The sequence below is a fragment of the Chelon labrosus genome (genome assembly GCF_963514085.1).
Source record: "Chelon labrosus genome assembly, chromosome: 4".
NCBI lineage: Eukaryota > Metazoa > Chordata > Actinopteri > Mugiliformes > Mugilidae > Chelon > Chelon labrosus.
In genome coordinates this window covers 1,942,069-1,960,997 of record NC_140340.1, presented here as the reverse complement: position 1 = coordinate 1,960,997, position 18,929 = coordinate 1,942,069, and the positions used below count along the sequence as shown (strand labels likewise).

Genomic DNA, 18,929 nt, shown 5'->3' with positions numbered 1-18,929 from the left:
CTGGGGTTAGATGAACTCCTCCAGGAAAATAAAAAGGAAGAAGAAGAAGAAGAAGAAGAAAGCAGGACGGCAGAATGAAGCTTCTTGGAGCTTTCAGCTTGTTAACGCGACCGAAGAACAATGACACACAGATTATCCTGAGCTCATCAGCAGCAGAAACAAAAAGAAAGACTAATTACTGTAATGAGGTGGAAAGAAAGGAGAGAGCTCTGTGATGGTGACAAGAATAAAATCTGTTTGAGAACACAGAGAACCAGTTTAGTGGAGTTCATGGCCAGGAAGAAGATTCTCCTGACTTTCATCAGTGCCTTGAACGCAACACGTTGATGTTTAAAGTGTTTTTTGGAGACGATGCGTCCTCAGTCCTCCAGCAGAGGTCTCAGCCCTCAGTCTGGACTCCTCTACCTGTCTATTACCACTAATTAACGTTATCTCGTTTCACTGCTGCTCATGTCTCAAATAAACTGAATGATGTTCAAACTACAAACAAGCAGCTGAGAGTCTGACGCTCAGACCGCTGCATGGATTATTGATGCTCGGCTGAGTGGAGCTTTAATGTCTGCTGTGATTAGAGGATCCTCTGGACGTGTCTCAGACCTGATGAAAAATTAAAAACCTGTTTGATTTCAAACGTTTATATCGAGGCTGGCGTTGGTCTTTAAAGTGACACGAGGAAGAGGAAGAGGGAGAGGGAGAGGGAGAGGAAGAGGTCTTGATCAGATTAGAACTTGTTGATGGTTGAAACCTGTTGAGAACCAACAACTACCTCCATGTCCTGGTGTTTACCCCCCTAACCCTTTTTCTTCTTCTCTTTCTCCTCCTCCAACTCCTCCTCCTCCTTCATGTTTTCATCTTCCTCCTCCCGATCCTACTCCTATATTCCAGTAGATGTGATGCTCCTCTCCATCAGTAGAGACATTTAGATGTGAACACATCTATCTGATCGTCTCCATGGCAACAGTCCATCTCATTGATCAGGATGGAGTAAATATCACATCAGACACAAACACAACATGAACCACTGTGATCTCTAAACTAGACACTACAGGACACAATGAGACACAACTAGACACTACAGGACACTACAGGACACAATGAGACACAACTGGAGACTACAGGACACAACTAGACACTACAGGACACTACAGGACACAACTAGACACTACAGGACACTACAGGACACAACGAGACACAACTAGACACTACAGGACACTACAGGACACAACTGGAGATTACAGGACACAACTAGACACTACAGGACACTACAGGACACAACGAGACACAACTAGACACTACAGGACACAACGAGACACAACTGGAGACTACAGGACACAACGAGACACAACTGGAGACTACAGGACACAACTAGACACTACAGGACACTACAGGACACTACAGGACACAACGAGACACAACTAGACACTACAGGACACAACGAGACACAACTGGAGATTACAGGACACAACTAGACACTACAGGACACTACAGGACACAACTAGACACTACAGGACACAACGAGACACAACTAGACACTACAGGACACAACGAGACACAACTAGACACTACAGGACACAACGAGACACAACTAGACACAACTAGACACTACAGGACACAACTGGAGACTACAGGACACAACAAGACACACTACAAGACACTACAAGACACAACTAGACACTACAGGACACACAACGAGACACATTAAGACACAACTAGACACTACAGGACACAACGAGACACAACGAGACAATACAGGACACAACGAGACACAACTACACACTACAAGACACAACGAGACACTACAAGACACAACTAGACACTACAGGACACAATGAGACACACAATGAGACACACAACGAGACACAACTAGACACAACAGGACACAACTAGACACACAACGAGACACAATAATACACAACAAGACACAACAGGACACAGCGAGACACAACTAGACGCTACAAGACACAACAAGACACAACAAGACACAACTAGACGCTACAAGACACAACAAGACACAACGAGACACAACTAGACACTACAGGACACAACTAGACACACAATGAGACACAATAATACACAACAAGACACAACTAGACACTAGAGGACACAACGAGACACAACTAGACGCTACAAGACACAACGAGACACAACTAGACGCTACAAGACACAACGAGACACAACTAGACGCTACAAGACACAACAAGACACAACAAGACACAACAAGACACTACAAGACACAACAAGACACTACAAGACACAACAAGACACTACAAGACACAACTAGATACAACTAGACACTACAGGACACAACAAGACACACACTTAAGCCCCGCCCACATCTGCTGATTGGCCCGTCAGATCTTTACTGGAGCAGAACCTGTTCCCATCAGAGTCACTTCTTCTTTGTTGATTCTTTATCGATTGTCAATAAATTCTTGATCAGTTTTCTGAGTTGAAGACAGTCGTCTTTGTCAGGAGATAACGATCTGTTTTAAAAGCACCTTGAATGGACATTTATTAAGTCTGAATTAGCCTCATCAACATCTCAGGTTTAAATCACAGCCTTGCACTGAATACTAGCTGCATCATATCAGATGTATTCAGGAGTTTATATGTGACACTTTTATTCAGAGCACATAAACGACAGCATCTGGATAAAACTCCAGCAGATGATGTGCTCCATGGTTCTACCTGAACACCCAGCAGAGAACCAGAACAATGGCCGTCCAGATATAGTACAGGAAGAGGCTCTTATGGAGCAGGATAGAAAGAACACAATCCTGGTTTAGAGACAGAGCAGGACAAACACAAAAGAGGAGCTTTTTATAAAAGTAAAAACCCAGAAGCCTGTTAGCTGGTGATCCAGACATGGTGTCTGGGAACAGAGGGATGGAGTCAGGAGGAGGATGAGGAAGGCTGCCTCAATAAAGACAAACTGAGCGTGTCCGTATACGCTTGGAAACAACTAGGTACAACAGCTGGTCTAAAAGCCACATGGAATCATTGTCAGCTATGTAAATGCATCAGTTCATGTTGGATACGTCAACAGTGTTGAGTCAAAAAGCTCAAACCCAAACATCACAGTAAGGAAATTCATCCAACAGAGACCGTGACGCTTGAGAGACACTTTAAGTTGAACACTTATTAATATTAATAACCTCTCTGGAGAAAAGAACTCAACAGAGACTCCAGAGCAGATGCTAATGGAGATGCTAAAGGTGATGCTAATCCTGACTCTACTATCAGCTCTAAAAGTGATGCAAAATGTGATCATAATGGTGATGCTAATGGCAACGCTAAAGATGATGCTAATGCCGATTCTTATGGCGACTTTAAAAGTGAAGCTAAAAATGATGCCAATGGCGACTCTATAGCTGATGCTAATGGTGATGCTAATGGCAACGCTAAAGTGATGCGAATGGCGAATCTAAAGGTGATGATAATGGCGATGCTAACGGCAAAGCCTACGCTAGGGCCAATGGCAACGCTAAACGTGATGCCACTGGCGTATCTAAAGGCCATGCTAAAGATGATAATAATGGCAATGCTAATGGCAACGCTAAAGTGATGCCATTGGGGAATCTAAAGGTAATGCTAATGGTGATGCTAATGCCGACTCTAATGGCGACTCTAAAAGTGATGCTAAAGGTAATGCTAATGGTGATGCTAACGGCAAAGCCTACGCCAGGGCCAATGGCAACGCTAAACGTGATGCCATTGGCGTATCTAAAGGCGATGCTAATGGCGATGTGTATGAAACGTGTTGATGACTCGATCATAATCACCCTCCCATGATGCACTGAGCTCCTCTGCTTCCTTCTCTTTTGCTACTCATGTACTACTACCATGTAGCATGTTATTAGCTGTGAGTCCCCCCATCAGCGTAGGCCTATAGCAGCTCAGTATGAATTCATTCTCCAGGTGATAGTTTTACATCAGGTGTTCTAATAAAAACCTAAACCAGTCATGTGGAACCAGAGAAGCTACCTGGATGATGGGTGCTTTGTTTTAGAAGTAAACGACGGCAGCATCTACGTCTGAGTCATGTGACAGACAGCGAAGACGACAATGAACTGAAACACGTTGAGGAAGGCAGGACGCCTCAGAGTCTTATTTATTCATCCTCGCCTACATCAGCACAGCTACTAAACGGAGACTGAAGGTCTGAGAGGAGGAAGAAGAAGAAGAAGAGTGTTACCTTGACATTTGGCTTCCTGGTGGAGAATCCTCTGTACCATCCTGAAAGAAAGAACAAACATCAGGGAGGAGTTAAAGAGCAGCCGTGAGTCAGCGCCATGACTGGATATAAACATTAAAACACATAAACTATGATTCTATTACAGCTCCATCAGCCTCATAAAGTAAATATAAAGCTGCTCCAAAGAGGAAAACAATATATATTAGTCACCATGACAACCAAGGAAAGGCTTGTAGACGTTAGCCTTTATGAATGCAATACAAAGACGGAGACGTCGACATGAGTGACGTCCTGCAGCTAAAGACTGATTCAGTTGACGACTCTTAGACCTTGTAAAGGTATCTTTCTGAGGACCGGTTTGAATTTTAGACCAGATCAAGACTGAGGACATAACCAGAGACGTCCCAATCGATATCGGGCTTCAGCCAAGCTTGATTTTAGCTCATAAACCAAAACCACGTCCCTGTAGCGTCAAAGCTTCTGTTTTAATGGCGTTGGGGTTAGGGAGTTTTAGTAGAGAACACAAGGTACCAGCTACCCTCCAGATCCACCATGATGACTTGGAGCGTTGGGTGGACCCAGTTGGAGCGGCGGTGGGCTAGCTTCGAGCATACACTCACACAAGGTGGTTACCTGGGCAACCAGAGCCTGAGACGTCCACTAGAGACCAAACGTCGGCCTCAAAAAGACGGACGACCAGAGAATCAGTTTAGATGTGGACGAGGCTTTAGGCTGAAGTAGCCTCGTTGCCTCCAACATGTTCGTCCTACACCATCTCAGGACCAGAGTCTGGTTTCACACTACTACGACCCTGAGGATGAAATATGATGAAGTCTCTTCTTCTTCTTCTTCTTCAGGCCCCCCTGCTAAGTTCAGCAGATCTTTCCACATGGACGGACATCCATCAGATGCCTCTGCGGAGCAGGAAGCTGTCACGAAAGTTGACTCAACTTGACGTAAAACCTTGACAGCTGAAAATTGCTCGTATCCAGGGACTACAGACAGCGGGGGAAATCATTTGTCTCCATCCGAGTGGAAATTAAAATGATTGCGGAGGTTGGGTGAGTGCTGCCTGTCGGCGACAGACTGAAGCCAAAGAGACGTTTACTTGACTCAAAACGATGCATGCGATCACGGCGACGCTCTCAGAGTAGAAAGGCAGTTTAGTTCTACTTTCAGCAGTTTTCTGACATTATCTGAATCACCAGAGAAGAAAGTTAAAGTCGAGAAGTTTCCCGTGGAAACCGTCACGGAGCCGTCAACTGATAACGCTCCAGATGAACCGGCGCTAACAAGACAGGACGTCTCGCGGCGATCTCCCATCTTATCTTCTCGCAAAATCAGGCGTTTCCATTTCCCGGCAGCTCTCCATAATCTGATTTGCATATGGAGATGCCGGCTGGTTAATTGGCTGGTTAATTAATAACCAATCAGGACTCATTTATCGGCCTCGTTAAGACGGCCGTGTTTACTCCCCGGCCTCTCATCTATATGGTAATCAGACCGGGGCTTGGACCGGCGGCGCCTGGGTCGATTTGTTAGGGTTGAAGTGAGGACGTGGGTGTTTGTGTGTTTGGTCTTGTTTTTAGTGCGTTGATGGGGGGGCGGACTCCTGCAGAATACTGATGTTGTTTATGTAGGGCGACTTTTTGAGGGTTAAGACTTTGGTGTTAGGGTAAAGATTACAGCTAGGGTTAGGGTTAGGAGCTAGGGAACGCAACATGCCAACAGAAAGTCTATTAAAAAGGACTGGACGTCAATGAAAGCTTCAAATATATGACTATTCTATACCTGTGAGAGCAGAGATGACACAGCAGGTGTTTGATTAATCATTTCACCAGAATAATCCACAATAATAATCAGTGTAAATCATTTCTAAGCAGGAGGACGGACTCCATTTGTGTCGACTTAATGCAGGTTCAGCTTTATGAAAGCAGAGTTACACAACCAGACGCAGGTTTCCATCAAATATGAGTCTTAAACGATGCTGTGTGTCCATGAAGAGGACACATCGGACCGGCTTATGAAAAAAAAAAAAAAAAAAAAGGAATTGCTTGTTGATGCGGTAATGGCTCCAGAGAGGCTGTTTTTCATTTTAATTTGGGTTAGGACGCCCGGTTGAGTAGATGTGAGACAGCTGCAGCTGAGACACCAATCGTCCTCAGTTTATGCAACAACGCCACCGAGGAGCTCTAACGTCACCTCGCCAAGCTGAACCTGGACGGGACTGAGAGCCCGTCGTCCTCCCAGACTAGCCGTCCATCACCACTGACAGCACCATAACAACACTGTGGGGGTGTCAGCTTGGACATGGAGGAGACAAACTGTCAGACTAGTGATAACAGCATCAGGAGGATTCCACCCGTCCTCACCGGGGACATACTGCTTCCTGGTAACTCTCCCTTAGCTGATGCTATAAACTGTTTAGAGAGTAAAGAGTGGAGACAGATATTAAAATAACAATGAGAGGTGTCCTGATTGATTATGTGTTCAGAGAATGTTCTAACGCTGGTGAAAAACTCAAAGATGTTAAAAGTAAATTGTGGAACTATCCTTAAACTTCTAAATATTAAAGGGGAACTACTGTTTTTTACAACCTGGACCTTATTTCTGGCATAAAATACAGTCTTTTACTCACCCATATAACTTTTGTGTAATTTGTATTCCTTCAGGAGATATTTAGATCTGCGTATATCCATATAATGGGAGTGACTGGGGCACTGAAACGCAGCCTCTAAATAATGTTTTATCTGACACAAAACTCGTTCATTTCACCAATATTTTGTTATCGTACACTAGTGCTATCCCCGTTGAGTCCGGAGTTGCTGCTGTGGTTCCAACCTCAGAATTGGAAAAATATTCAGCCACGTTGCAAAAAAAAGCTAGCAGTAGCAAATTACAGGTAAACAAGATGACATCATCCAGATCAGATGACATCATCCGGAGTCTGTAGGTCAATCTACAGACCCTGGATGATGATAACAGGTAAATCCAGACTCAACGGGGAATAGCACTATCGTACGATGACAAAATATTGGTGAAATGAACAGATAATGCGTTATTTAGAGGCTGTGTTTCGGTGCCCCAGTCACTCCCACTATGTAGATATATGCAGATCTAAATATCTCTCGAAGGAACACAAATTACACAAGTTAAATAAGGCGCTATGGTTTCGTTCTTAAACTGACCAGGATGAAAAATATTAATCAACGACCATTTCTTTCTGAGAATAAGATGCTGACGAGTTAAAACTAATATCTGATGATAAAAAACGATGACGAAATGTTAACGAGACGAGACTAGAATGTCATTTGACTATCTGTGATTGAAAATGTGCGTCCCTGTCATGTGACTGGATAAGGGCCGTTAGCCTATCTGATCTCAGTTAGCATCACCCTTATATTTATTCAGCCTCCATCACGGCCACTAAGCTATGAAGTTTAAGAAGTCTCATCTAAGTACTACCAAGTCCAAAAAGTCTCATCTAAGTACTACAGAGTTAAAGAAGTCTTATCTAAGTACTACCAAGTCCAAAAAGTCTCATCTAAGTACTACAGAGTTAAAGAAGTCTCATCTAAGTACTACCAAGTCCAAAAAGTCTCATCTAAGTACTACCAAGTCCAAAAAGTCTCATCTAAGTACTACCAAGTCAAAGAAGTCTCATCTAAGTACTACGAAGTTAAAGAAGTCTCATCTAAGTACTATGAAGTCAAAAAAGTCTCATCAAAGTACTTTACTGGTTGATGTTTTACTGTACATGAAGTTTTTGTCTTCTGATGTTTTACTGAGACATATTCAAAACAGAGTGGACAATTGATTAGCATTTAGCATTTAGCATTTAACTAAAACCATCCATTGTATATGTAGTTCCTGGAATGAATCCTTCTTGTGTATACAATGAGAAACATGTCCGTCTGAGGACTGAGACTAACTCAGAAGTGTCTGTCACCATGAACACTGCTCTAATGTCAGTCTGTCTTCTTGATGTTTAATAATTATGTGTTAGTTTTCTGGTTTCAGCCTGGACGTCCAGCGCTGCTACAGCCTCTCCAGACTAATTAACACTTCACTGAGACTCTGTCCTCTTCAGTAATGATGAGGAGTCACGACACGTTAAATCGCTGCTACGCCTCTGATTCAAGTCTAACGCCTGAGAGTGAAACCTGGGGATGTCCCGGGGGGTGTCCTGGGGGTGTCCTGGGGTTGTCCTGGGGATGTCCTGGGGATGTCCTGGGGATGTCCTGGCCAGCTCCTTCTCACTGTCATATCTCTTTAGTTTAAACGTCTTCTTCTTGGTATGTGTACTTTTTAGTATTTCAAGTTTGGTTTTAGACTTATGAATAAAAAATGAATAAATAAGAGTTTTAAAAACCTCACTAATAAATATCAGTTCTGCTCCACCAGTTGTTCTGTCTTTGCTCAGCTTATAGCTCCTGTCTCTCATGCACTCAAGGAAAATCAGATTCTGACTTGATGCCATGAAATTAGCCTCAAACGTGAGTCAATACACAACAAGAGAGGAGAAAACGTAAAGGAGAAGAAGCTGAGGAGGAGCCAGTCAGTGTCCCGTTCACCGGAGGCTAATGGAGGACAAACTCACTCATTATCTGCAGCAGAAGACAACACCTCCTGGCCTCGGCTGCTAATTCCTAGAAAACAATGGGAGTAGCGTCGGCTAATAACTTGGGCTCTCTTCCAGGCTATTTGTGCTCATTACGGGAGAGAAGTGTGAATGCAGCCACCGAGCATTTACTTCATTTTTCACCGTGCACATTTGTGACAGCAGCAGCAGCAGCAGCAGCAGCAGGAGCAGGATTCATGTGGAGGCTTTTCTACCTGGTGGCCTCGTAGCTGTCTGGAGGGAAATGGACCGTGACTCACCGGGTCAAACCACGAGCTACAACAACACTGATGCTGCTGCTGCTTTCACAGAAGACGTACGAGCTAGTTGCGCTTTGAAACGACAGCGAACTCAAGTAAAGGTCGGAAAAGGAATATTCAAAAAGAGAAAAGTTGTTTCGGTGCAGTTTCACTAAATTTTAGATGAAGACGAAAGAATAAAGTCAGAGTAAACACTAGCTAGTTAGCTGCAGCCAGAACATTTACTCAACATCAGTGACATGATGAGGTGAACATGCATCGTGTTCATACGGGACTAGTCTACATACATCAGATCAGATGATGAACGTAAACGTGGCTCATTCACGTATAAGACACGTTTGGGTTCAGTCTTGTAATAATCCTCCAATGTGACTTTCAGGTGGACTTCAGATGGACCACAGATGATCCAGTCTTTTAGAGCTGAACACTCGAAAGAAACGTCTTCAAGTAAGTCCACGTGTCTTTGTTGTTGTTTGTTTTTATATAAACCATGACTTGAATGACTGAGAACCTTCAGAGTAACATGTAGATTCACTCTGTAGTTGTTTAAAAATCAAATTACAAGTTCTCAAAAGCAGAATTCTTGAGGATCTCAACTCAGGACCGATACGAGAAGTTTATTTTATTTTATTTTTTTAAATGATCAGTTTTGGGCTTTAGCTAATCCTGATCTTCCTTCTTCTGTTGCTGCTAAAAGAACCTAAGAAGAAGAAGAGGAGGAACCAAAATCATGTCTACCGTGTGGAAGGTTCCATCGGTCTTAAGTTCTACTAGAAGTGAAATTAACTTTTACAAAGTATGAAGCAAACTGAGGATACTTGGAAACGTCTGGAAGTCAGAGTCCACAGCCTACAGATTTATTTCTGGTGTAAATCTGATCTGGAGTCTCTCTGTTGGGAACCGATTCTGCCCAATCAGATTGTTTGGGGGGCGGGGCTTCATGTGGTGATGGACAGAAGAGTTGCAGTAGTCATACATGTCATCTGGTTGGTTTCAATGTCTCTGACTGGCTGATGCAGTTGAGGGATTTTTGTCTCTGGATCGTAATGAAATCCAGACGTTCCCAGAGTCTGGTTCATGTTCTAGTCATGTTCTAGTCATGTTCTAGTCGTGCCGTCCGATCATTAGATCATTAGTCTTACCTTCACATTTCTCCAGGATCTGAACCGTCTCTCCCACCTCCAGAGCCAAACCCTGCGACACAGAACCTCGGAAGCTGCAGACGACTGTGGAGGAAAAAAATAAAGAGAGACATGAATAAAGAGATAAAGAAGAGAGGAAGGTAAAGACACCGCTCTGAATATATCAACTCTGTGAATTATATTTTTATTTTTGATCCATCTACTGATATGTTCTTTTAATTCTTCATCACTTTGAGCCGTAGCAGGAGGCGTTGATCTTCATCTTCCTCATGAAAACAATGAAAACAAGGACACAGATGACTCCAGTCACTCTGAGTCAACGACTAATGAAATGTTAAATATGTTGAGGAGACGTCACTCAACCCGATCAATGACTGTTACCATGACGACCTGACAACATGACGTGATCACATACATGAGTTCACAACAGAACATCTTCACTGATGAAGAGGAGAATCACATCTACTGGAAATAGAACAGGAGAAGAAGGAGGAGGAGGAGGAGGAGAATGAGAAGACCAAGAAGGAGGAAGAGAAGAAGGAGAAGAAGAATTGGAGTAGAAGTACAAGGAGTTGAAGAAGGAGGAAGAGAAGAAGTACAAGGAGGAGGGGGAGGAGGACAATAAGAAGGACGAGGAGGAGTAGAAGACAAAGACGAAGAAAGAGAAGAAGATGAAAGAGAATAAGAGGAGCAGAAGTGGAAGGAGTGGAAGAAGGAGGAGAAGACGAAGAATAAGAAGGAGGTGGAGAAAAGATGAAGTAGAAGAACGGGGAGGAGCAGAAGGAGAAGAAAAAAAAGGAGGAAGAGAAGAAGATGAAGGAGAAGAAGAAGATGAGTAGAAGGGGAAAGAGGAGATGATGAAGAAGAAGAAAAGGGGGAAAGAATAAGTAGAAGTAGGAGGAGAAGAAGAAGAGGGAGAATAAGATGAAGGAGAAGAAGAACAAGGAGGAGGAGGAGGAGAAGAATGAGAAGACCAAGAAGGAGGAAGAGAAGAAGTAGAAGAAGAATGAGAAGGAGTAGAAGAAGAAGGAGGACAAGAACATGAGGAAGAGAAGGAGGAGGAGGGGACAAAGAAGAAGAAGGAGGAGGACGAGGAGGAGTAGAAGAAGAAGACGAAGAAAGAATAGAAGAAAGAGAAGAAGACGAAAGAGAAGAAGAGGAGTAGAAGTGGAAGAAGGGGGAGAAGAAAAAGGAGGACGAGAAGGAGGACAATAAGATGAAGAAGAAGACAAAGAAGTAGGAAGAGAATAAGAAGGAGAAGAAAGGAAAGAAGAAGAGATAGAAAGGTAAAGAGGAGGTGATGGACGGTGACGTAGATGGATCTTATCAAGTTGTTAGTGTCGTTATCAAACCTCTACCGTAGCCTGGTCATATCATAGACAGCTTTACTGATCATGTGGACTAAACCTTTTAAAAGATTAGAACTTTATTATTATTTGCATGTTCTCCCTCAGCGTCAGTGCTAACCGCCACACCACTGAGTCGCCCTGGTTTAAAACAAGAATCCACAAATCCATCAGCTACAGTTGATGGTTTCCAGCCAAGAAGATGTTCAAAGACCAAGGAACAACACCGAACATCGTCTCCAGAGCCGAGGGGACAGGGGACAGAGGACAGAGGTCTCAGGGTGTCTCTACCTGGAGGCTATCAGCGTTCAGTTCATCCAGAGGATCGGGTCAACAGTCGGACTCTAAACGACGCCCATCTGTTAAAGCAGCGGCACCACTTAAACCCGTGGTGGTTCTTTGTGCTCTACACGAACGACTCAGCAAATAATAGATGCAGGAATCTGTGTGTGAGGCATGATTCAGTTTAAAAAGCCTCCCAGCTTCAATATTTAACTAACAGAAGACGACGTTTGACACAAATGTCTGTGAATTATTTACGGGAAGAACTTTCTTCGTCTTGAGCAAAGATCGGACGAGGTCTTCTTCTTCTTCTTCAGGCCTGCTCTGGCTCTGAGAGCATTAAAAACCTTCTGCTGCATCAATTATTACTTAAACATCATCACAACTGGGTTTTTATGACTTAGAGATAAGTTTTATAAATAATGAATGAAGTATTTGTTAATGCTGAATAGACTGCAGCTATTATAAAGCATCACTTCTACATTAATACACATTAGTAATGAGTTTATAAAAGTCTTGTTCATGATGATAATAATAAGGAGGAGCCATGTGACGTCATTAAATATTGGTATTTTTCAAAGTAAAAGACACATTTTCAAAATAAAACAGTATAAACGTGGATCTTTTCTCTGGGCGAGCAGTCGACGTCCATATGAAGTCTGATAGGACACTCCTGAATGTGAAACATGTCGTGAAGAGGCGTGACGAGCGCCTGCAGGTTCGTGAACCCACTGAACGTGGCGTGAACACAACCTGATGAGAACACAGCTGGCAGGTGTGAGATGGAAAAAAGAGAATAAAATATAAGACGATAAGACCGGGCGGCAGCGACCCGGAGGAGAAGGAAACCTGGACGGTGTTTATTTATAAAGGTAGTTAACAGGCTTTAACAGCAGCTTTATGGTTTATATGAACCAACACGGGACAAGAGTCGCTGGCTGGTGAAGCAGCTCTGAGACACGTCCAAGATGAAATTAAAGAGAAATGAAAACTATTGGTGAACGAGACGTGGGAAAACAAAGTAAACAATCACAGCTGAGAAAACAAAAAGAAAGTTAAACCGACAAAAGGGGAATCTATTCAAAGTAGAACAGGAAGAACAAACATAAACACCCAAAGTGAATAAAAACCCCAAACTGAAAAGTAATAGTAGCTCTTCTTAGCTTCCTAGCCTCCCAGCTAACAGTAGCGCTTCCTAGCCTACTAGCCTCCCAGCTAATAGTAGCTCTTCTTAGCTTCCCAGCCTCCCAGCTAACAGTAGCGCTTCCTAGCCTCCCAGCTAATAGTAGCTCCTCTTAGCTTCCCAGCCTCCCAGCTAACAGTAGCGCTTCCTAGCCTCCCAGCTAATAGTAGCTCCTCTTAGCTTCCTAGCCTCCCAGCTAATAGTAGCTCTTCTTAGATTCCTAGCCTCCACAGCTACATTAGCTCTTCTTAGCCTACTAGCCTCCCAGCTAATAGTAGCTCTTCTTAGCTTCCTAGCCTCCCAGCTAATAGTAGCTCTTCTTAGCTTCCTAGCCTCCCAGCTAACAGTAGCGCTTCCTAGCCTCCCAGCTAACAGTAGCGCTTCCTAGCCTCCCAGCTAATAGTAGCTCCTCTTAGCTTCGTAGCCTCCCAGCTAATAGTAGCTCTTCCTAGCTTCCTAGCCTCCCGGCTAATAGTAGCTCCTCCTAGCTTCCTAGCCTCCCAGCTAATAGTAGCTACTCTTAGCTTCCTAGCCTCCCAGCTAATAGTAGCTCCTCCTAGCTTCCTAGCCTCCCAGCTAATAGTAGCTACTGTTAGCTTCCTAGCCTCCCAGCTAATAGTAGCTCTTCTTAGCTTCCTAGCCTCCCAGCTAATAGTAGCTCCTCCTAGCTTCCTAGCCTCCCAGCTAATAGTAGCTACTCTTAGCTTCCTAGCCTCCCAGCTAATAGTAGCTCTTGTCTGTGACTGAGGGAGATTTTCCTCTCGTCCTCCAGTTGCAGCTGCTGCTCCATACGAGGCTTTTAAAGTGTGACAAGGTAAAAACCCCAGAGGGAATAAAGTGCAAAAGGAGGTCAAGTTGTTTTTTTTTTTTTTGCATATGTTCATTTATTTATTCAGTGATTGGAAGCCTGAGCATTTAAAGCAGATGTCCTGCAGGATTTAAAGCTACATAACAAACTCTGTGCTAGCGTTGGCCGTGGCAGAACTAGGCCAACGACACACTCTGCTCCACACACATCACAGATCCACTGTATCGTAGCCACGGCCTGGAGAACTGCTGCCTGCTATTAACAGGCTAAACGGGGACGCTACTCACTTCCACTTTACCCCCCCTCCAACACACAACTACCAGGGAGAGGTCTGATGGAACATAAAATCTGTTTTTTAGATTCAGGAGGCGACAACAAGACGAAAAAATTATGTGACGGGAGCAGTGAGAATCTAAACTGTCAGCGTATCGTTCTAATTATCTGTGAGAGGATAAACCATCTTTACAGTAGTTCCTATCACACTTAGAATCAAAGTTTAATGGAAGCAATGGCTTATGGGAAACAGACAGTCATTACTGAGACCGGTGATAGTTTAAGAAACTCGTTTTTAGGGAATACTTAAAGTCAATGTGCTGAAAACTAAACGAATAAAGACGACATGACTTTAAGATTTAACGGCCGACACTAATCACCCTTTAATGACCTCCACGGACGGTCCCGCTGTACGTCTCTGATTATTTTATAGAACTACTGTAATAGGAACCAGCACCTCATCAACTCTTTAATGTCCACAGAGGAACTGAAGGTGGTTTCAGGACACGACTATTTATCTGCAGATACTTTCTGGATTAGCTGGAATGTCCTGGGATAGCCCAGAGGACGAGGAACTGGTCTTTCTAGGAGGAAGGACATGGTTCAGATGACTGGATGAAAATGGATGAAAGGATGAATGGACCGATTTAAGGCTCTCTGCTAACAGTAGCTCTTCCTAGCCTCCCTGCTAACAGTAGCTCTTCTTAGTTTCCTAGCTAATAGTAGCTCTTCTTAGCTTTCTAGCCTCCCAGCTATTCGTAGCTTTTCTCGGCTTACTAGCCTCCGAGCTAATAGTATCTCTTCCTAGTCTCCCGGCTAATAGTAGCTCTTCCTAGCTTCCCACCTATTTGCAGCTGTTCCTTTTGTTCCCAGACTCTGAGCTAATAATAGCTTTTCCTGGCCTCCCAGGTAAAAGTTATTCTTCCTAGCTTCCTAGCCCTTCCTCTTCTGAGCCTCTCAGCTATTTGTAGCTGTTCCTTTCTTCCTAGGTTTCAAACTAATAGTAGCTCTTACTAGCATCCCATCTAATAGTAGCCCTTCTTAGCCAGCTAGCTAAAAGTAGCTCTCCCTAGCCTGCCAGCTAACAGTAGCTCTTCTTTGCTTCCTAGCCACCCAGCTATTTGTAACTTTTCCTAGCTTGCTATCCTCCGAGCTAATACTAGCTCTTCCTAGCCTTCCAGCTAATAGTACCTATTCCTAGCCTCCCAGCTAATAGTAGCTCTTCCTAGCCTCCCAGCTAATAGTAGCTCTTCCTAGCCTCCCAGCTAATAGTAGCTCTTCCTAGCCTCCCAGCTAATATGGCGCATGATGATGGTGCAGTACTTTCTATCTCCCAGTCCTATTTTTCCCAGGGAGTCAGAGGAAATACCACACAGGCAAATACCAAACCATCAACAAGATGCTACCACAATAAAAAACAACCAAAGTCTCAATAACATTATATATATTGTGGTTCTAGTGATGGTTCTAGAGACGTATCCATCGATGATCTACGCTCCCTTTTCGGCTTTGGAACCGAAGTTTACGGCCTCAAGGCTGAAGGACGATTTGTAGACAGAAACAACATCCGTCCATGTTTGTCCTTCGGGGGAAAAATAATTAAATGTGGCGATCGCCCGGGGGGGTGGGGGTGGGGGGTGGGGGTTATTGACTGAACCAGCTGGGATGATTAAAGTTGACTCCGGGAGATTTGGATTGTTTACCTTTTTATTTTTGGACAAACAAGTCCTTGTTTCGACAAGATTACAGCTGAGGCCAGATTAAAAAAAAATAAAAACAAAACATGAAGCATAAAATGCACTGTTGTTCGCTTTGACAAGGTTGCTGCGATAGAGGGTTCAACCCTGGAACCATAGAGATGAACTACTGTGATCCCCAATGCAAGAAAAAGAACGTTAGACTAAGGTTTGAGTTTGGTTTATCAGGTGAAAGTCGTCCTCACTCTGTGTTTTAAGTTTCCTAACGCTTCCTAGCCTTCAAGCTAATAGTAGCTCCTCCCAGTTTTCTAGCCTTCAAGCTAATATTATCTCCTCCTCACTTTCTAGCCTCCCAGCTAACAGTAGCTCCTCCTAACTGTCTAGCCTTCAAGCCAATAGTAGCTCCTCCTAACTTTCTAGCCTTCAAGCTAATAGTAGCTCCTCCCAGTTTTCTAGCCTTCCAGCTAATAGTAGCTCCTCCTAACTTTCTAGCCTTCAAGCTAATAGTAGCTCCTCCCAGTTTTGTAGCATTCCAGCTAATAGTAGCTCCCTCCAGCTTTCTAGCCTTCCAGCTAATAGTAGCTCCTCCTAATGTTCTAGCCTTCAAGCTAATAGTATCTCCTCCTAGCTTTCTAGCCTTCCAGCTAACAGTAGATTTTCCTAGTTTCCTTGTCTTGCGAGACGAGTGGCACAAAACCAGTCTTGTGAGGCCACAGTGAGATTTCTAACGAGAGGACGCCGGCAAATATCATGAATCGACATCAGATCTTTAAACCCAGCCCTATGTTCCACTTCTCATTATTCTTCAGCCCTAAGTGTGGGTGAGTAATGTTTGAAAAGCTGTGTAACGCTTTGCAAAGCCCTCACTGTGAACATGGCTCACAACACACAGAGAATAATTGATTGACCTTGCAGCATCCAGGAAGTCCTCGACACTTTCTCAACTAATTAGCTGCAAGGGACAGATGCTGATATCTGCCCGGCCACTTTCACTAATTCACAGCAGACTGCAGCAAAAAAAAATATTAATTAAAACATTTAAAAAAGGCCAGCGCACACACATACGTACGAAGAGCCGGAGGCTCTAAAGCATCCATGTACACAGAGGGACATACTGGTCTATGTTGATGTGGACATTCAGGGACAAGACGCTCACTTCCTGTCCTCAGTGTTTCAGCTGCGTTTGAAGGAATCCTCATGTTTTCCTGATTTCTCCTGACCACTGAAGCGACCTCTGATGCGAAAGGTCCTCGTGTTCATGTTTGCCTCGAGGCACAAACACAGACCTCTGACCACACACCAACACTTCAACTCAACTCCAAACATACGTGACTGACAGACAAATTAGACGACGTTATATATCTCGCTAAAGATGCTAAAGTTTTTCGAAATCGCTGGTAACTTTCAGGAAGTTTAGACGAAGGCCGTTTATCAACAACAACTTTACGTTAGTCGCAGGCTCAATGCGCCGTTGTCATGACAACTGTCAATCATCACGACGTCTTATCCAAAAAAACTGACCCTTGAACATTCACCAACATCATATTAATTACCTGACATGTCAGAAACTATCTTTGTAAAAAAAAAAACGATTATCTGAGGGTATGCTTAGGTGTTTTATTTTGGCCCAAGTCCCGCCCATTAACATGAAGGGGGCGGGGTTTATGACATATACTGCAGCCAACCACCAGGGGGAGCTCCACATGCTTCCACTTCAGATGAGCCGTCATGGCGTCCACTGGTTCTACAGACTCTGGAGGACGGGACGGCCTTCTCTTGAAATGCATTCTGGGATACCTGACTGCACCAAGTCAACATAAGTTTATGAGCATATGATGAATGAAGTAGTGAAACCAACAAACAAGACAATTCAAACCACAGACTCCACAATGAAAACACAGTTGAACCTCTCTCAGTTATTAGAAACTAACACTGAATACAGGATTTGAGGTTGAAAGTTGTTCTGGAGCCTCTCCGTTGGGAACTGATTCTGCTCCTGCAAGGATCTGCTGAGCCTATCAGATCGTTTGGGGGCGGGGCTTAATGTAGTGAGCGCCGTAGAGTTCAATTAGTTCAGCTGCTGTTGGAAAAGAGTCCTTTATCGTATCTTGTCGTAAAAGATATTGACAGGAAATAATGATTAATGAATAATAACAGTGATTAAGACATTATTTGAGAAAGACTATCCAATAGATGCAGAAGTATTTTTTTTAGTTAACCACTAAATCTAAAATTCATCGCTGCTAAAACAACCCAGAGACATCAACCACAGACTGATTCCATGTGGCAGCGAGTCTCAAAATTGAATTAACCGTAAAATGATCAATTATAATCTTTAAAAAAAAAACACTTTAGTTTATAAAGTCCAAAGCACAGTGGTTCTCTATCTGAAGACGGAGCTCTTCCTTTATTGAGCCCCCGCTAAACACCACAACATGGACCTATTAGATGTAAGTGGGTCATTAGAGCGTAATCTGTAATAATTTACTGCAGGATATTGGAGCTCTCAGGGGCCTCGGCTCACATGTAAGGGATCATTACAACCTTCAGCTTTCATTATTTACAACTCATCTGTGCGACACTGCTGCAGAGCTTCAGGCTACCACGCGCTCGCACGCCGCGTCCTCTGAAGTGTCCGTCCACTTCCTGTGTGGGGATTCGGTCCTTGTAAGGAAAACACGTCCCCGTAATGCTGCTGGTTAAACAGGTTCTCACAAAATAACCAACGCTAAAACAATAATATGATCTTTATCCTCTGGTTAACTTACCAGTAAATAAAACTGTTATTCCAACATTACCTCATCATAACACATGTGGACAAGAAATCTACGAATGAATTCGATATTTTCTCAATAATTTGCTTTAATAGTGTAAAACGTCAGCTGTTGTTACTGATCTGCTAAAGGTTGCTAACACCCACTCAGAGCAAAACGTTCATGGAAATCTACCTGGTTTAGTTTTAGAGACATGCACCGACATGGAAGCCATTAGCATCTCTATTAGCATCTCCTTAGCGTCTGCTCAGGAGTCTCTGTTGAGTTCTTTTCTCAGAAGCGACAGATGAGGACATGAGAACAACGACTCCCAAGCGCCGACCACCAGCCAATAATCTAGAAAAGGAC

The 18,929-nt window shown here is 43.6% G+C and overlaps 1 protein-coding gene across 4 annotated transcripts in view; it reads right to left on the bottom strand.

The window, feature by feature from the left end:
* LOC311486613 (dedicator of cytokinesis protein 3-like) overlaps positions 1 to 18,929 on the bottom strand; it is a gene marked incomplete at both ends in the record, with an annotated part of 193,724 nt that overhangs the window by 118,804 nt on the left and 55,991 nt on the right. For all 4 annotated transcript variants that reach the window (XM_084542524.1, XM_084542525.1, XM_084542526.1 and 1 more), the window contains 2 exons: positions 4,196 to 4,236; positions 10,219 to 10,302. In XM_084542524.1, coding sequence (XP_084398650.1) covers positions 4,196 to 4,236; positions 10,219 to 10,302 — 125 coding nt within the window. The remainder of the gene's footprint in view (positions 1 to 4,195; positions 4,237 to 10,218; positions 10,303 to 18,929) is intronic.